The sequence below is a fragment of the Mytilus edulis genome, chromosome 1, assembly GCF_963676685.1.
Source record: "Mytilus edulis chromosome 1, xbMytEdul2.2, whole genome shotgun sequence".
Classification (NCBI taxonomy): Eukaryota; Metazoa; Mollusca; class Bivalvia; order Mytilida; family Mytilidae; genus Mytilus; species Mytilus edulis.
This window is the reverse complement of record NC_092344.1, coordinates 52,582,801-52,602,086: the sequence shown is the minus strand read 5'-3', so window position 1 is coordinate 52,602,086 and position 19,286 is coordinate 52,582,801. Positions and strand designations below refer to the sequence as shown.

General features: G+C 32.3%; 1 protein-coding gene across 1 annotated transcript in view; it reads right to left on the bottom strand.

Annotated features, from left to right (window-relative positions):
* Positions 1-11,210: 11,210 nt before the first annotated feature.
* The window catches only part of LOC139513793 (RNA exonuclease 1 homolog), a 59,882-nt gene continuing 51,806 nt past the window's right edge, over positions 11,211-19,286 (bottom strand). The window contains exons 14-15 of the mRNA XM_071302607.1: positions 16,405-16,525; positions 11,211-11,568 (exon numbers count right to left, since the gene is read on the bottom strand). Of these exons, the coding sequence (XP_071158708.1) occupies positions 11,480-11,568; positions 16,405-16,525 (210 nt within the window). The 3' untranslated portion in view covers positions 11,211-11,479. The remainder of the gene's footprint in view (positions 11,569-16,404; positions 16,526-19,286) is intronic.

Sequence of the window (19,286 nt, the reverse complement as noted above, 5' to 3'; positions counted from 1 at the left end):
CATTACATATAGTGGCAGCTGAGGGTGAAACAAACAATTTTTTTTCTCAGAATCAAAAACAAATTATTTTTTTCTCCAAAAACTGGAAACAAACTTTTTTTTCCAACAAAAAAACATAGCCCCCCCAGAAAATCAAATGGTTGCTGCCTAAAGCAAGATGATTTCCGGAAGACAATCACCAAAATTAGGATGCAGGTACAAGTTCAGATATATTTGCGTTCAGTCACAGTTGAAATTATGTATTATACAATATTATGGCCCACTGAGGAGATGACCTTGAAATTAATTTTGCAAGTCGTAACTTACCTGTCTTAAAATTAGAAGACATTAAAAAGAATGGTATATTGATACGCTAGTGGTAAATGTCCCATTTAGGTCTCACCAAAATAAAGATATGGGGCAAATTCAAAAACAAATTCCCTTTTTTTATATGTAAACCTGTAAAATTTATTACACTACTTGACGTCTTTGTTTATTCTAACTAAGAACTTTAAATGATTGCTGTATATTGTAGAGGTTTTAGCAACTAAGATAACCCATGGCATAGTGATTTTTTTAAGCATCTAAGTCCTTGGCTGTTTCGATTTTGCTATAGCTGTGCAGAGTTGTATTTTCACAATTGAAGACCTTTATACTGCTCTTCAGTCTCATCTTTGATTTTCTATGGTATTAAAATGATAGTATTTTTTTGCTCTTTTTATTGGTTGTCTTTTTATCCCGTAATTTCGAATAAAGTAATATATGCACAATTCTGGTTAATTTGTCTTCTAATTAGGGAGGAGATGCCGATTCGAATGCCTGTGTGGGAGGTGCTTTACTGGGATGTAAACTAGGTGTGTCTGCTTTACCAGAATCATGGTTGACGAAGCTTTTACATAAGGACTGGTTGGATAATGAGATTAAAAAGTAAGTACACCGTATCATCAATTTATAACATTTTATAAATCTTATTTAAAAAAATTTAATCACATTTGTAATACTGAACCTGTTTTTAATGTTTGTAATATTATAAGTATCATTGTAAAATCCGTTGGTTAATATGAAGAAAAAAAAATATAGTCCCTTTTTTTTAAGTAATATTTTTTTCAACATTTTTCCAGCATACCTTCTTCATAATAAGCATCAGTGGTGTTTGAATCCAACTATTGCCGCTAAATCGATTACAAAGTATTAACACAAAAATTTAATCTGAAATCCTAAATTAAGTGCAAAATAAAGCCCAGGCTATAAAGGGTAGGGATAGACAAATTTTCGTATTTCAAATGAATTCAACATTTTATGAACAAAATTTAAAGAAAAATAGACCATAACAATGACATTTCCAGTTAGCATTCAACGCGGACTATAATGTTGGTGACTTACTGTGAGACGATGTGTCAACAAGGCTGAATTAGCAGTGATATCGATCTAGCTAATCAAGATACAAAGCTTTAAAGTTCGAACCGTCCACGAGCAGCGATTTCGTCGCTGTGGTTGTAAAACTCGCCAATTATACCAAGCATACGCCATTCTTGCGTTTTGTCTTCAAAAGACTATTTAGTGGCGCTTGCATGCATAGCTAAGATGAAATCGGAGGAGTTCGTGATTGGTTGCTGAGGCTTGAACATTCCATAATTTATTCATTATTAACAAGTGTGGACACATATGAGTGTGGATAGTATGTTTGGATGTTTGACAGTGTCTTATGACAAAAGGAGTTCTATGTTTTTCCTATATGGTGTTATTAGTTGTGTTGCACGATGACAAACAATCTGAGCATTAGGAGTGTTGTTTATTTATTATTTAGTTTTTATGTTCAAGACGGGCATGGAAGAGACATTAATTGCATTTAATAAGTTACCAAATGATTATGATAGAATATGTTCCACATCTTTGATTTTGGATACATTTTGTAGCTAGGAGACCAACACATAATACATTTTTCTAGGTACATTTTTTCATGTGTTTTTTTTTCTAAATGGGAGATGATATCTAGATTTGAGAACATGATATAAGGAGCCTGTAATTCAGTGGTTGTCGTTTGTTTATGTGTTACATATTCGTTTTCATTTATTTTTTGTACATAAATAAGGCTGCTAGTCTTCCCGTTTATATTGTTTTACATTGTCATTTCAGGGCCTTTTATAGATGATTATGCGGAATTGGCTTTGCTCATTGTTGATGGCCTTACGGTGACATGTAGTTGTTAATTTCTGTGTCATTTTGGTCTCTTGTGGAGAATTATCTCATTGGCAATCATACCACATCTTTTTTTATATGTATTTGCTTACTATTTGTATGGTTCTATTTATATTACTTTGTGGAGGATCGTCAGTATCATTAGTAAAAAAAATTGTTAAAATGTCGAATTTTTCCTCAAATTAGAATACATTTATTGGTTTTTAGTAATGACAATGCCTGACAAGATGCTTGGGGCTAGATGAGCTAGGAAGTAAACTTCTGTGCTGATTTTTATCAATTCTTTGATACTATTTCCTCCAAAGCTGGTCGAAGCAAAAAAAAATTGACAAATATGAAAATGATTTCACCAAAAGAACTTTTTTAAGCATGCTTCAAAGACTCAAAACTGCTCCAAAAGTAATCTAATAGAATTTCATTCATTATTAACTATAACCTTGTACTTCATGAACCTAGACTGTAAGTGTAAGACTTTGTTCTTTATGTACACGTATTTGTACTATAACTGTCATGTTATACACCAATACTAAAGCCAGGTACTTGATTGTTCATCCTGATTTTGCATTTGACTTTACGAACTACTTTACTTACCCTGCATACTTGGTATTAACATTAATACCGTTAATACCAAATTGAATTACCCGGTTTTAGTGTGTGTCGAACCTTCCTCTGGTTTTGTTATTGATTTCATGTATCTATACAAACGCATTTCTATCGTACAACATTGGTGTTTATGATGAGTTTAATTTACAACCACTGGGTCGGTGCCACTGCTTTGGATGTTTCCTCCCCAAAGGTTTAGCGAGGCCATTACTCAGCACTTCAGTTTGACATTACTTATCATTGATGTAGTCTAGTTATAAATCAACTTTGAACTTTTCGACAAACTCCAGGAATAATTCATCTGACCTATATTTGGCAGAATTTTCTGAATTTCGGTTAAATTCTCAACTCAGTTCTTTATTTGGCCTTTATAATTGTTTTGATTTTAGCGGCGCTGATGAGTCTTCTTAAGACATAACGCGGGTCTGACGTTCTAAATGTCGATCCTGGGTATCTATGATGAGTTGGGGTAAGTATGGACACAACATTCAAGCTTGATACAGCTCAGAATTTGGATTGTGATTAAATAGTTGACACAACATAGGTTTCTGACACAGAATGAATGTGGTTTTAATGAACTTAAAAAATTTTTTTTGCCTTTGAGCAATTCACTATGCTGTTGAATATTAATCCTCTCAAAAAAATGTTTGAAGAATTTTTTTTTTATTTATGAAATCTGAAACGGAAAAATTTACCCCCCCCCCCCTATTTTTTTTTCACATCCCCCTTTCCCTTTTTCCAAAACTGATCTCAATTCAAATTTCTAATGGAGTTTGCAACAATAACTACTCATTTAAATACATCATAAAATATTAAAATGTAACAAAAGGTGTTTGTAATCATTGAATGGTAAAGATTGTTTTAATTTATCAGTTGGTAGTAAAAGTGAATATACATTGTATATTGTATAAAACAATGATTTAAGTGACTCAACTACTATTCTGGACAAAGAAAGATAACTCCAATCAATTAAAAATATCTTGCTATTGCACAATTAGATATTTCTGGCTATTGTGCAATACTGTGCAATTGAAAATTTTGCTATTGCACAATACTGAGCAATTGAAAATTTCTTGCTATTGCACAATACTGTGCAATTGAAGATTTCTTGCTATTGCTGAATACTGTGCAATTGAAAATTTCTTGCTATTGCACAATACATAATATAATAATTTTGGATCCTGATTTGAACCAACGTGAAAACTGGGCCCATAAACAAAAATCTAAGTACATGTTTAGATTCAGCATATCAAAAAAGCCCAAGAATTCAATTTTTGTTAAAATCAAATTTAGTTTAATTTTGGACCCTTTGGACTTCAATGTAGACCAATTTGAAAACGGGACCAAAAATAAATAATCTACATACACAGTTAGATTTGGCATATCAAAGAACCCCAATTATTCAATTTTTGATGAAATCAAACAAAGTTTAATTTTGGACCCCGATTTGGACCAACTTGAAAACTGGCCCAATAATCTAAAATCTAAGTACATTTTTAGATTCAACATATTAAAGAACCCCAAGATTTCAATTTTTGTTAAAATCAAACTAAGTTTAATTTTGGACCCTTTGGACCTTAATGTAGACCAATTAGAAAACGGGACCAAAAATTAAGAATCTACATACACAGTTAGATTTAGCATATCAAAGAACCCCAATTATTCAATTTTTGATGAAATCAAACAAAGTTCAATTTTGGACCCTTTGGGCCCTTATTCCTAAACTGATGGGACCAAAACTCCCAAAATCAAACCCAACCTTCCTTTTATGGTCATAAACCTTGTGTTTAAATTTCATAGATTTCTATTTACTTATACTTAAGTTATGGTGCGAAAACCAAGAATAATGCTTATTTGGGCCCCTTTTTGGCCCCTTATTCCTAAACTGTTGGGACCAAAACTCCCAAAATCAATCCCAACCTTTCTTTTTGTGGTCATAAACCTTGTGTTTAAATTTCATTGATTTCTATTTACTTATACTAAAGTTATTGTGCGAAAACCAAGAATAATGCTTATTTGGGCCCTTTTTTGGCCCCTAATTCCTAAACTGTTGGAACCAAAACTCCCAAAATCAATCCCAACCTTCCTTTTGTGGTCATAAACCTTGTGTTTAAAATTTCATTGATTTCTATTTACTTATACTAAAGTTATTGTGCGAAAACCAAGAATAATGCTTATTTGGGCCCTTTTTTTGGCCCCTAATTCCTAAAATGTTGGGTCCAAAACTCCCAAAATCAATCCCAACCTTCCTTTTGTGGTCATAAACCTTGTGTCGAAATTTCATTCACTTTTACTAAAGTTAGAGTGCGAAAACTAAAAGTATTCGGACGACGACGATAGACGACGACGACGCCAACGTGATAGCAATATACGACCAAAAAATTCAAATTTTTGAGGTCGTATAAAAATTTAGAAAATTGTTAAAAATTGACTATAAAGGGCGATAACTCCTGAAAGGGTCATTTGAAAATTTTGGTTTATGTTGACTTAATTGTAGACCTTTCTTTGCTGAACATTATTGATGTTTACAGTTCATCTCTATCTATAATATTATTCAAGATAATAACCAACCAGATGCTCCGCAGGGCGCAGCTTTATACGACCGCAAAGCTTGAACCCTGAACGGTTGGGGCATGTATGGACACAACATTCAAGCTGGATTCAGCTCTAAATTTGGATCGTGATGAAATAGTTGACACAGCATAGGTTTCTGACACAGAATGAATGTGGTCTAAGGAACTTTAAATTTTTTTTTTGCCTTTGAGCAATTCACTATGCTGTTGAATATTAATCCTCTCAAAAAAATGTTTGAAGATATTTTCTTTTTATTTATGAAATCTGAAATGAGAAAAATTGACACCCCCCCCCCCCCCATTTTTTTTTCACATCACCCTTTCCCTTATTCCAAAACTGATCTCAATTCAAATTTCTAATTGAGTTTTCAACAATAACTACTCATTTAAATACATCATAAAATATTAAGATGTAAAAAAAGTGCTTGTTATCAATGAATGGTAAAGATTGCTTTAATTTATCAGTTGGTAGTAAAAGTGAATATATATTGTATAATGTATAAAACAATGATTTAAGTTGATTCAACTACTATTCTTGACAAAGAAAGATAACTTCAATTGAAAATTTCTTGCTATTGCGCAATATTGTGCATTTAAATATTTCTTGCTATTGCACAATACTGTGCAATTATTGTGCAATGGAAAATACTTGCTATTGCACAATACTGTGCAATTGAAGATTTCTTGCTATTGCGCAATACTGTGCAATTGAAAATTTCTTGCTATTGCTGAATACTGTGCAATTAAAAATTTCTTGCTATTGCATAATACTTAATATAATAATTTTGGCTATTGATTTGAACCAACTTGAAAACTGGGCCCATAATCAAAAATCTAAGAACATGTTCAGATTCAGCATATCGAAGAAACCCAAGAATTCAATTTTTGTTAAAATCAAACTTAGTTTAATTTTGGACCCTTTGGACTTTAATGTAGACCAATTTGAAAACGGGACCGAAAATTAAGAATCTACATACACAGTTAGATTTGGCATATCAAAGAACCCTAATTGTTCAATTTTTGATGAAATCAAACAAAGTTTAATTTTGGACCCTTTGGACCCCTTATTCCTAAACTGTTGGGACCAAAATTCCCAAAATCAAACCTAACCTTCCTTTTATGGTCATAAACCTTGTGTTTGAATTCCATAGATTTCTATTTACTTATACTAAAGTTATGGTGCGAAAAACCAAGAAAAATGCTTATTGCGGCCCCTTTTTGGCCCCTAATTCCTTAACTGTTGGAACCTTAACTTCCAAAATCAATACCAACCTTCCTTTTGTGGTCATAAACCTTGTGTTTAAATTTCATTGATTTCTATTTACCTTAACTAAAGTTATTGTGCAAAAACCAAGAAGAATGCTTATTTGGGCCCTTTTTTGGCCACTAATTCCTAAACTGTTAAAACCAAAACTCCCAAAATCAATCCCAACCTTCCTTTTGTGGTCATAAACCTTGTGTTAAAATATCATAGATTTCTATTCACTTTTACTAAAGTTAGAGTGCAAAAACTAAAAGTATTCGGACGACGACGCAGACGACGACGCCAACGTGATACCAATATACGACCACCAAATTTTCACATTCGTATAAAAATGCATATACTAGACAATATTTATCAAAATTTCTTGTGTATTTTAGTCTAGACACCATCTAATTAACTTAAACTATCGAGATGACCCCGAAAACTACCAACAATCAGTTGTATTTATACAACTGCAAAAAAAAAATTTGGGATTGTATAATTGTATGTCTACGTCGTCGTCTGCATCGCCTGAAGACACATTGGTTTTTTAGACAATAACTTTAGTTTACGTGTATGGATCTCTTTGAAATTTGATAAGAAGGTTCAATACCACTAAAGGAAGGTTGGGATTGATTTTGGGAATGATGGTCCCAACCGTTTAGGAATAAGGGGCCCAAAAGGGGCCTAAAACAAGCATTTTTCTACTTTCAAGATAATAACTTGTATATAAGTATTTCAATTGCTCTGAAATTGTACCACAATGTTTAATACCACAAGTAGAAGGTTTGGATTCATTTTGGGGGTTAAAGTGCCAACATTTTGAGGAATTAGGGGCCAAAAAGGGACCAAAAACAAGCATTTTTATAGTTTCTGGACATTACTTGTATGTAAGAGTATGGATCTCTTTGACATTGTACCATAAGGTTCTATATCAAACTAGAGGCTCTAAAGAGCATGTGTCGCTCACCTTGGTCATTGTGCATATTAAACAAAGGACACAGATGGATTAATGACTAAATTGTGTTTTGGTGATGGTGATGTGTTTTTAGATCTTATTTTACTGAACATTCTTGCTGCTTATAATTATCGTTATCTATAATGAACTCGGCCCAGTATTTACAGTGGAAAATATTTTGTAAAACTTTACAAAAATTTACAAAATTTATGAAAATTGTTACATATTGTTAAATATTGACTATAAAGGCAATAACTCCTTAAGGGGTCAACTGACCATTTTGGTAATGTTGACTTATTTGTAGATCTTATTTTGCTGAACATAATTGCTGTTTACAGTTTATCTCTATCTATTATAATATTCAAGATAATAACCAAAAACGGCAAAATTTCCTTAAAATTACCAATTCAGGGGCAGCAACCCAACAACAGATTGTCTGATTCATCTGAAAATTTCAGGGCAGATAGACCTTGACCTGATTAACAATTTTACACATTGTCAGATTTGCTCTAAATGCTTTGGTTTCAGAGATATAATCCAAAATCTACATTTTACCCCTATGTTCTATTTTTAGCCATGGCAGCCATCTTGGTTGGTTGGCCGGGTCACTGGACACATTTTTTAAACTAGATACCCTAATGATGATTGTGGCCAAGTTTGGTTAAATTTGGCCCAGTAGTTTCAGAGGAGAAGATTTTTGTAAAAGGTAACAGACGACGATGACGCCGGACACAAAGTGATGAGAAAATTGGCCAGGTAAGCAAAAAAGGAAGGGTAGGATTGATTTTGTAAGTTATTGCCCCATTCATGCAGGAACTAGGAGCCAAAAAAGGGCCAAAAACAAGCATATATCTAGTTTCCAGATAATAACTTGTGTTTAAGTGTATGGATCTCTCTGAAATTGTACTACAAGGTTTCATACTACTAAGGAAAGGCAAGGATCGAGTGTGGGGGTAATTGCTCAAAGGGGAGTTTCAAAAAGTGTTGGAGGGGGGGGGGGGGGTTCCAATTTTAGTAAGGGGTTCCTTTTTTTTTGTCAAAATTTATTATTTTTGAATTTTTATAAAGTTTCAAGAAGAAATCTGTAATTGCACAATTGCACAGAATTGTGCAATAGATTTGTAAGATCTTGTCATTTGTTTTGTGTCAAAAACCTATATTATGTCAAAAATTTGATAACAATTCTGACAGTATCAAGCTAGAATATTGTGTCCAAATTTGGCCCAACTGTTCAGGGTTCAACCTTTGTGGTCATATCAGGCTGCGCTCAGCGAAGCATTTTATTGTCTCTTAAATCAATTTCATGTTATGTTCTTTATATGGTAGTTTTTGGTGTGTCTTTTAATTTTGAGTATAATATTCATCAACAAAGTACAAAAAATATGCTTTACAGTACTTTTAAATAGCAGTAATAATAAGGAATACAAATTAACAAAATAATATAAGATAAATGATCATAAATGTTCCTTATTGATTAAAGACAAAATATTGTTTGATGCTTCTTTGTACCTCAGATTTTTAAAATAGGTTGATTTAAAAATTTCATGTACAAGACAAGGGATATTCAAACTCATAAGTGAAAGACAAACTGACAACACCATGGCAAAAAACAACATATAGCTGTGTCTAAAGAGCCGTTATATGCTCTTACTGAGAATTGTTGCATGAATAAAATGGAATATTTTAAAGGCATTCCATCAAAAGCAAATAAAACAGCTCTTTAGAAAAGCATGACTTAGATATAGACAAGTTTGTAATGTTCACCAATTCCACTTCTATGTAATGTTTCAACTACATCAATCCAAGCTAACTCAAGTTATGGAACAATATGTGAAAAATTTGTAAATATCAATTAAATTTCCTTAACTCTGGAAAAACACACAATAGAAATCACTAGGGAACTGCCTTTCATTTATCCCAACAATACTGTAAAGTTTGGTGTAAATCATTTGAACATATTGTCAGTTTAAAACATCATTTTGTAAAGAAAATTATTTAAATATCTTGAAAAATTTTGATTTGAGAAAAGCTATCACAAAATTCAGGATTTCATCTCATAGACTTAAAATTGAAACTGGGAGATATTCCAAATTAGAAGTTCATCAAAGAATTTGTGATAAATGCGATTTAAATAAAGTGGAAGATGAACTTCATTTTCTTATAGAATGTCCTGTATACTCTAAGGATAGAGACATGTTATTTGATCTGATATTTAAAGAATGTAAAAATTTTTACTCCTTGAATATGGTCAATAAATTTATTTGGCTATTAAACTGTGAGTCTATTAATATTTTAAAACAACTTGGCTATTTCTTATCAAAACACCTGCCTTGAGTAAACATTTATAATATAACACTGGGATACTGTAAGTAATATTAAAATGTCCAACTTTTTAAAGCATACTGTTTTGTTGTTTTGCTTTATTGTATTTGTAATTGTTTGTAACTATATATTGTCATGAATGTATATGCACTATGCCCCTTGAGGGTACCTCTTATGGAAATAAAAGATATTCTATTCTATTCTATTCTATTCATTTGAGGAATATTGGAATAGAGGGTGATTTGTGAAACATTGCATTAAATCTAAGGGACAAAGTTTCCATAACTTTGGAATAAAAAAACATGAATAAAAACAAGAATGTGTCCAAAGTACACGGATGCCCCACTCCCACTATCATTTTCCATGTTCAATGGACCGTGAAATTGGATAAAAAATATAATTAGGCATTAAATTAGAAAGATAACTATCGTAGGTGGGGCATAAAAATTAAAAGGGAGGGTTCTATCATCATTTCTAATGTGTGATAATGTCATATTGAGAATTGTTTAAAGCAAATTTGAGTTATCATACAATGAGTTGAAGGACAGATGGATAGACAAACATTGGTATATAATAACACTGCCAGTCATCGACAGGTGTATATGATCGACCAATTGATAAACATTGATCATTTTGCTATAATTTCAAGATAATTTGTTAAATACATAATAAGATTTTATACTGCAACTGTACTTTTTAAAGAGAGAGCAAAACTTCAATGGACCATGACTAAGTGTGTAGGGTCAAATAATCTCCATGGAAATATTATGTGGAATTGCTGAAAGAAATGCATTCCAAAAAAATTTACTGACCATTTACCATTTGTGATACTTCCTAAAAAAACCTACCACAAACTCTAACTTGTTTTAACTATGCTATTGCTGAAGACTGTAGTATGCCCTCTAGATGTCTATTGTATTTTTTTTGTCTTCATGAAGTATACCTCACATTTCATTTTAATCATATTCTTGAGTTTCAAGAGCAATGGACCACAACTGAGGGGGCAGGGCCATAAACTCTCTATGAAAATGCAATGTGACAATGCCTTTCATAATCATGATAACTGCATTTCAGATACTATTAGGTGTTAACCTTTTACAGACTTGATAAAAACTTCAGCATGTAAACTATGTTTACGGACAATGACTGAGAGTGAAGGGTCAAATAATCCCCAATTAAATGAGATATGCCAATACAACTATTCCAGTCAGTATTGATTTACCATTAGGGGTACTTCTTAAAATGATTAATCACAAACTTTACCAATGTTGATGCTAACAATGTCAGTCTGGAAACAGCAGGCCTAAGTCTGGATTAATTGCAAAAGACTAGATTAATACAGCACTTTTTAATTGTATGACTGCAAAATAAATTTGAAGTCATATAAGATTCTAACATAAATACCACATAGTGAATAAATATGAATGAAGTTAAAGTACCCATAACATTACTCAAAATTTTTATGTGCAAAAGATAATCTCAGTTATTCCTTGTTTGTCAGCTATTAATGTACACAACATACACAAAACTTGTTTGAATTCAGCCTAATTTACACTGCAAAACACTACTTGAATTGAACAATCTAATCACATTTACTGAACTTTATCTTTCTTTCCTGGCATCTTCTTTTAATTTCATATGCATCAATTCAAGACAGGATGCTGCATCTTCCATACTGTCATGTCCTCCAACTGAAAACAGTAGAACATTTAGATTTTTTGTTCATTTTAAAACAAATGGATACATTGATCTCTAGGCAAATCTACTCATCAATTGCTTAAAAGAAGTACAACAGTATGGACCAGAACATGTCTTGGGTTGCTCAGGTCTCCCATTGACTAGGATAGAATAGATGAACATTCATCTGTAAGGCCCACTTATCACATCATATTTATCATAGACATTTAAACTGTGGGGTTGCCAAAGGTTCTTAACACCTTAATCAAATAATTCCAAAAAAAACCTTTGTGTTTTGATTAATATTGAATGCATTCTTATTGCGAACCAAATGAAAATTTACCACAGAGTCGTCTGCTCTTGACCAAGGTATTTAAACTTTTGCAAGTTTACCTGTCCCATTCAATCAATACAATAGCTATTGTTCTCTGTGTAGTTTATTCACTTGGACATTTAAATTTCTTCTAGGAGAAATCTATCACTCATTGATTAATTTGCCTGACCAAAAAAAAATCTTCTTTGTTGATTGAAATACATGTATAAACTCACATAAACTGCATGTGATACAGTATTTATTCAATTTTAATAAAATATTTTCAATCTGTTCAATATAAGCACTGATTTAATTATGAAAATTTTATTTCTGATTTTTTTTAACTACTGCATGAATATTTATGGTTCAAAGAATTTGCATGTTTTTTGTGGTTATTCAGTTATAAAGAATAAATTTATGAAGACCTTTATTTAAACATTATCATTTAGTGAACAGACTAAAATAAAGCAAATTTTAATAGGTAAAATGTTGAAATTTGATCAGAAATCAACTTCTAATTTTTAAATCAGTGTTTATATCAAACAAATTGAAAATGTGTTATTGATTGAATAAATACAACATCACATGCAGTTTTATAATTACTTATTTGTACATGTATTTCCATCATTGACAGTTCAATTTTTTGTTCAGGTAAATAAATCAGTGAGTGATAGATTTCTCTTGCAAGAAATTTAAAGGTCCCATTGAATAAACTAATAGCTATTGTATTTGTTAGATGGGACAATAAAACTTACAAAAGTTTAAATGGACAGGTAACTTGCTGGTGAATCTGTGGAAAACTATGATAGGATTCGCAATAACATGACTTAGAACTGGCACAATATGAAGTGGTGTTACTCCTGTTTAAGATGTAACCCCTCCCGCTTTTTTGTCTCTCTTGACTATATTTGTCATTAAACAATAAGAGAAAAATAAACTAGACTGCAGCTATTAACAGGATTACCACACCTAGAACAAAGAAATGAATTTTAAAATGTGGTCAAAATTTCGATACAGTTACAGGGGAGGTAATGATGTTGTTAACATAAAATTTATTTTTTGTGACGTTCAACTGTGACATATCAGGAACAGATGCATCTTACGACTGACTTTTATCATTCAGACTGATTTAACTTGAGAACAAGTTTATGGACCCCTCTTTTTTAAAATGACATTTGGTTTGAATAGGTATGAAGACTATACAAAGCAAGTTTTATGAAAAAGTCAGTGAATAATTTTTTTAATCAGATAAATATTTTTCTAGGTATGTTTTAGGATTACCTCTAAATTGTTACAAATTACACTTAGATAAATTTAATTTTATCAATCCTTAAAAGTTTCAAAACATTTCACCTTGTAATTTGAATTGAATTTTGAAAATTGTTCGATCAGAGTCGAGGATTGATTTTGGAAGTCATGCTGTTTATCAGATGAAAACCAAATAAGAATAGATTGTAGAGGGCAATCCATACATCATTCCTGCCAAATTTATTTTAATTTGGCCATGTAGTCTTAAACCAGATGCTCCGCAGGGCGCAGCTTTATACGACCGCAGAGGTCGAACCCTGAACAGTTGGGGCAAGTATGGACACAACATTTAAGCTTGATACAGCTCTGAATTTGGATTGTGATTAAATAGTTGACACAACATAGGTTTCCGACACAGAATGAATGTGGTCTAAGAACTTAAACTTAAAAATTTTAAATTGGACATTTACCTATTATGGTCCAATATCCAAAATCTAAACACATGGTTAAATTCAGCATATCATAGCACCCCAAGAATTCAATTTTTGATGAAATCAAATCATGTTCAATTTTAGACCCTTTAGACCTCAATGTGGACCAATTGGATAACCGGGCCCAAATATTAACAAGAGGCTGTCACAACGACAGCAAACCGGATTTATTAATATTTATTTGTGTCCTGGCAATATCACAAGAACCATTACTGATGAGTGGTGAAAGTGAAAATCGTCTATATCAAATTTGACCTCCATTTTGTCATCAGTATCAACATTTGAAAAGCTTAGATTGAGTTCATGAGTAAATGCAACAACGTGAATGGAAACGCCATTTTACAATCTTTCAAGAACCATAACGCCTGAACGGTAAAAGTCAGAATCGTCATTATTGAACTTGACCTCTATTTTGTCATCAGTAACAACATATAAAAATTTCAAAAGCTTTGGTTGAATGGTTCATGAGAAAATGCACGGACACAACTGGAAACACCATTTTTCAATCTTTCAAGAACCATAACTCCTGAACGGTAAAGGTCAAAATCGTCATTACTTAACTTGACTTCTATTTTGTCATCAGTTACAACATATTAAAATTTGGAAAGCTTTGGTAGAACAGTTCATGCATAAATGCACGGACACAAATGGACACTCCATTTTTCAATCTTTCAAGAACCATAACTCCTGAACGGTAAAAGTCAAAATCGTCATTATTTAACTTGACCTCCATTTTGTCATCAGTAACAACATATTAAAATTTGGGAAGCTTTGGTAGAACAGTTCATGCGTAAATGCACGGACAGGACTGAAAACTCCATTTTTCAATCTTTCAAGAACCATAACTCCTGAACGGTAAAAGTCAAAATCGCCATTTTTGAACTTGACCTTCATTTAGATGTCAGTAACAACATATTAAAATTTTAAAAGCTTTGGCTGAACGGTTCATGAGTTAATGCACGGACAACATTTGATTCCCGACCGCCCGGCCGCCCGACTGTCCGACCGCCCGGCCGCCCGCCGAGCATCCCCAAATCAATAACCGACATTTTTGTCACAAAAATCCGGTTAAAAATCTAAATACATGGTTAAATTCAGCATATTGAAGAACCCCCCCATATATTCAATTTTTGTTGAAATCAAACAAAGTTTAATTTTGGACCCCGATTTGGACCAACTTGAAAACTGGGCCCATAATCAAAAATCTAAGTACATGCTTTGATTCAGCATATCAAAGAAACCCAAGAATTCAATTTTTGTTCAAATCAAACTAAGTTTAATTTTGGACCCTTTGGACCTTAATGTAGACCAATTTGAAAACAGGACCAAAAATTAAGAATCTAAATACACGGTTAGATTTGGCATATCAAAGAACCCCAATAATTCATTTTTTGATGAAATCAAACAAAGTTTAATTTTGGACCCTTTTGGCCCCTAAATCCTTAACTACTGGGACCAAAACTCCCAAAATCAATCCCAACCTTCCTTTTGTGGTCATAAACCTTGTATTTAAATTTCATAAATTTCTATTTACTTATACTAAAGTTATTGTGCAAAAACCAAGAAAAATGCTTATTTGGGACCTTTTTTTGGCCCCTAATTCCTGAACTGTTGGGATCTCAACTTCCAAAATCAATCCCAAACTTCCTTTTGTGTTGATAAACCTTGTGTTTAAATTTCAATGATTTCTGTTTACTTATACTAAAGTTATTGTGCAAAAACCAAGAATAATGCTTATTTGGGCCCCTTTTTTTACCCTTAATTCCTAAACAGTTGGAACCAAAACACCCAAAATCAATCCCAACCTTCCTTTTGTGGTCATAAACTTTGTGTCAAAATGTCATTGATTTCTATTTACATAAACTAAAGTTATAGTGTGAAAACCTAGAAAATGCTTATTTGGGCCCTTTTTGGCCCCTAATTCCTAAACTGATGGGACCAAAACTTCCAAAATCAATCCCCACCTTTCTTTTATGGTCATAAACCTTGTGTTTAAATTTCATACATTTCTATACACTTAAACTTAAGTTATAGTGCGAAAACCAAAAGTAATCGGACGACGACAACACTGACGCCAACGTGATACTATTATACGACCAAAAAGTTTTCAATTTTTGTGGTCGTATAAAAATATATAATGTGATCTTACTTATGGTTTCAAAGCCTCTTCTTATCTTTTGGAGCATATGTAAGTGAGTTCCTTTACAGATTACAATAGAGATTTTTTTATGAAATACAATTTGGTGCCCTGGCAGATCAATAACACGGGAATATTTTTCATTTGATTTCAACACAAATCTCAGCTATTTCCAATAAATTGAAAATAAATTGAAAATCCCAATACATTTAATTGCATTTAAGGGAAAACTGATTCAAAGAAGTAAATTGTGTGAAAACTTCAGACAAGAATTAAAAATGTGCACATGGACACTCAAAAATTTGCAAATTTCATCGAATTTGTATGTGAAAACATATTTACACATTTTATTTGATACCAAGTTTGCCTAGTTATCTATCCTAGTTTAAAAGTAATATAAACTAAAGGACATATATTTAGTATACTGGGGCCCCTAATTAGTTGTTCATAACATTTGATAAATATCAATAATACAACAGCATTAAGAATGGCATGAATTGTATCTTATGTGTATAAATCAGTTGACAACCGGTATACATAAGATCTTATGTACTTTGATAAACATAAAGGAATCTCGAGTGCAACCACAGATAATACATATAATCTAAACCAGATACAAAAGGAGGAAAACCTGAAATGTCTCGTAAAAAATGTAAATTACCATCATCCTGAATAATTTTTTGTAAGTATTCTGCCATGAGTGTTCTTAGAGCTCTCTTGTATGGTTTTCCAAGTCTGTGAGGGAAAACTAATGAAGTGTCCACAACTGTGCCATGTGTAATCTGAAATTAAATAATTAAAATGAGGTATAAAAAGTTCAGTATTTTCATTCTAGTCAGGAATGAGGGTTTGGATGGGATTAAATGATTAAAGAATAATGCCCTTAAAAAATGAAGATTAGAGGATAACAGGCAAAAAAAATGAAGATTAGAGAAATGTGTGGTCTAGTTTTTTGAAGATTAGAGAAAAAAGGAGTGAAAATTAAATTTTTACAGAAAAACAGACCCCCCCCCGCCCCCATCCAGACCCTCAGGAATCTACTTCCTCAAAATTATTTCCTCATTATGCCACCTGATATTTTTTCAATTATATAAACGGAACCCATTGTAGGGATGATGACACACTGTCAATAAACTTGTCATAGATACCAGGATTGAATTTTTGTATTTACGCCAGACACTTGTTTCGTCAACAAAAAAAATTAAAAAGGCCAAATAAAGTATGAAGTTGAAGAGAATTGAAGACTAAAAGTTCCTAAAAGTTTAGCCAAATACAGGTAACATAATCTATTTCTGAGGTAGAAAAGCCTAAGTATTTCAAAAATTCAAAGTTTTGTAAACAGTTAATTTATAATTATGACCATACATGTATCAATGATATTGCATGTCTCTTGAGAACCCAATAAATTTATCACAAAGCAATATTAAGATCCTTATATGATAGTTTTATTTTAACAGACAAATGTATCAACTAGCAACAAAATATCATATAATGTACTATTAGGCCTTTTGTCAGCATAAAACTATTGTCTGATTGGTTGTCAGGGGGAATACTTAAAAGAATAACTATTTAAACTTTGACAGTAAACAAACAGTGAAATTAATGGATTGCAATGTATGCCAGACTTAATATCCCTGAAAATTTGAACTTTTAAAAATTAATAGGCTAGGCCAGTGGCGGATCCAGAAATTTTCATAAGTCGGGGCCCACTGACTGCCTAAGAGGGGGCCTGCTCCAGTCATGCTTCGGTGATTCTCTATATAATAATCCAAAATTTTCCCAGAAGAGGAGGCCCGGGACCCCTGGGCCCCTCTCTAAATCTGCCTCTGCAGGCAATGAAGAGGTCGTAGTTCTAACCCTGGCTTCAGCAATCTAAAGACTTCAAAATTAGTATTGGTTGTATCTCCACCAAGCAAGTGTCATTTAGGAGTATGAGCAAAGACTGATTGGCCAAGAATAATGTGTGCAGGTAGAGGTTCCTAAGAAATGTAATCTTGTGAACAAACCGGTTAAAATCCATGTGCTGATCTAGTACAAAGCAGGAACTATATTCAAATCACTTTATCATGTCTCATTTTGAATATGCATTAAATTTACCACTGGGCATTAAATAACCATCCATTATCATCATCACGACTTGGTATTTCATATCTATAAGGTACAATTTATAGCTGCTGAGATAAAATGCAACCATTTCTTTTTACTTTAATGAAGAACATAAATGTGTCTATCTACAGGAAGTGATGGAGTTGAAATGCGTTACAGGGTATAAATTACCAATACAAATTTGGTACCAAATATCAAGAAGCTGTATATTTTAGTTGCTGAGAATAATGCTCGAGAGTTGTGTCATGGACAAATACATAAAAGAAAGGTCTGATAGAGGTAAACCAGTATAACTCCACTCCAATGGAATAAAGGTATACAAATTTCCATCCAGATATATATCTTGTTTAGCATTGAATAAAGCCTGAATAAGCTTTATTTTTGAAAGTTTTTATAAAAGATGGAATATATATCTCATAAATCAACAGAAATTAAACTTTTTATGCTCTTGTTACACCAGATATATATAGATTCCTACATTGAGACCAGTGGTTTACCTAATTTTTCCAATCGAGATATTGAAATCAGTCTTAGCAAGGACTTTAAAATTTATAATACAACTATCAAGATTGATTAAACCTGATAATCCATGAATAACTATGCAAGTATCTGTTTCTCTAATGATTAAAAAATAACTTTATAATTTTGTTAAACGATAAATCCCCTCCGAGTGCATTCCACATTCCATGAAGTTGTCAATTTCATTAACACCTGTTAGCATATTTTGATTCATCCAGTGAGCTGATAAAGGTTTATGACCTCAAAATTCATCCAATCATCTTCTGAGATCACCAACAACATCATGAAGATTGAAAAAATATATACAATGGGTTCAGAAAGGATTACATTGCCAGAGAATCAGAGAAAAAGCTATAGGCAGTGAGGCCTTAACATTTTATATTTTTGGAGAGAAACACTTGGTCCTGACCACTTCATTGATTTTGGAACAAATGTGCACACGCTAATATGACTCATCAGATTATGATTGAACTTTATGTTGATAGTATTTTATATTAATAGCTTACTATAAAAAATAACAATTAATAGCTTACTATAAAAAATAACAAACACTAAACAATGATCAATGAAATAGGATCAAGGTCAGATCACTATGTACACCTTAAAATAATTCTTTATAACTAAAATAAAAGTGTCATCTAGCTGTGTCTAAATTTTGTCACAATGAAACAATTAGGTCACAATTTGTGATGAAAAATGCATCACATCATATAGCATGTTCACATAAAGCCTGATAATAATTTTGAGGAAGGTCTAATATGTAATTTCGAAGAAAAACCTGATGCAAATTCATTATGCATAAGAATAAGAAAGTATTTGTTAAACATGAAGTGGATGAGAATGAGATGTTATAATGTGGACAAAATATCCTCCTTGAAAAGTCTCCTCTCCATCCTTGGTGGATTAAGGTATAATTTG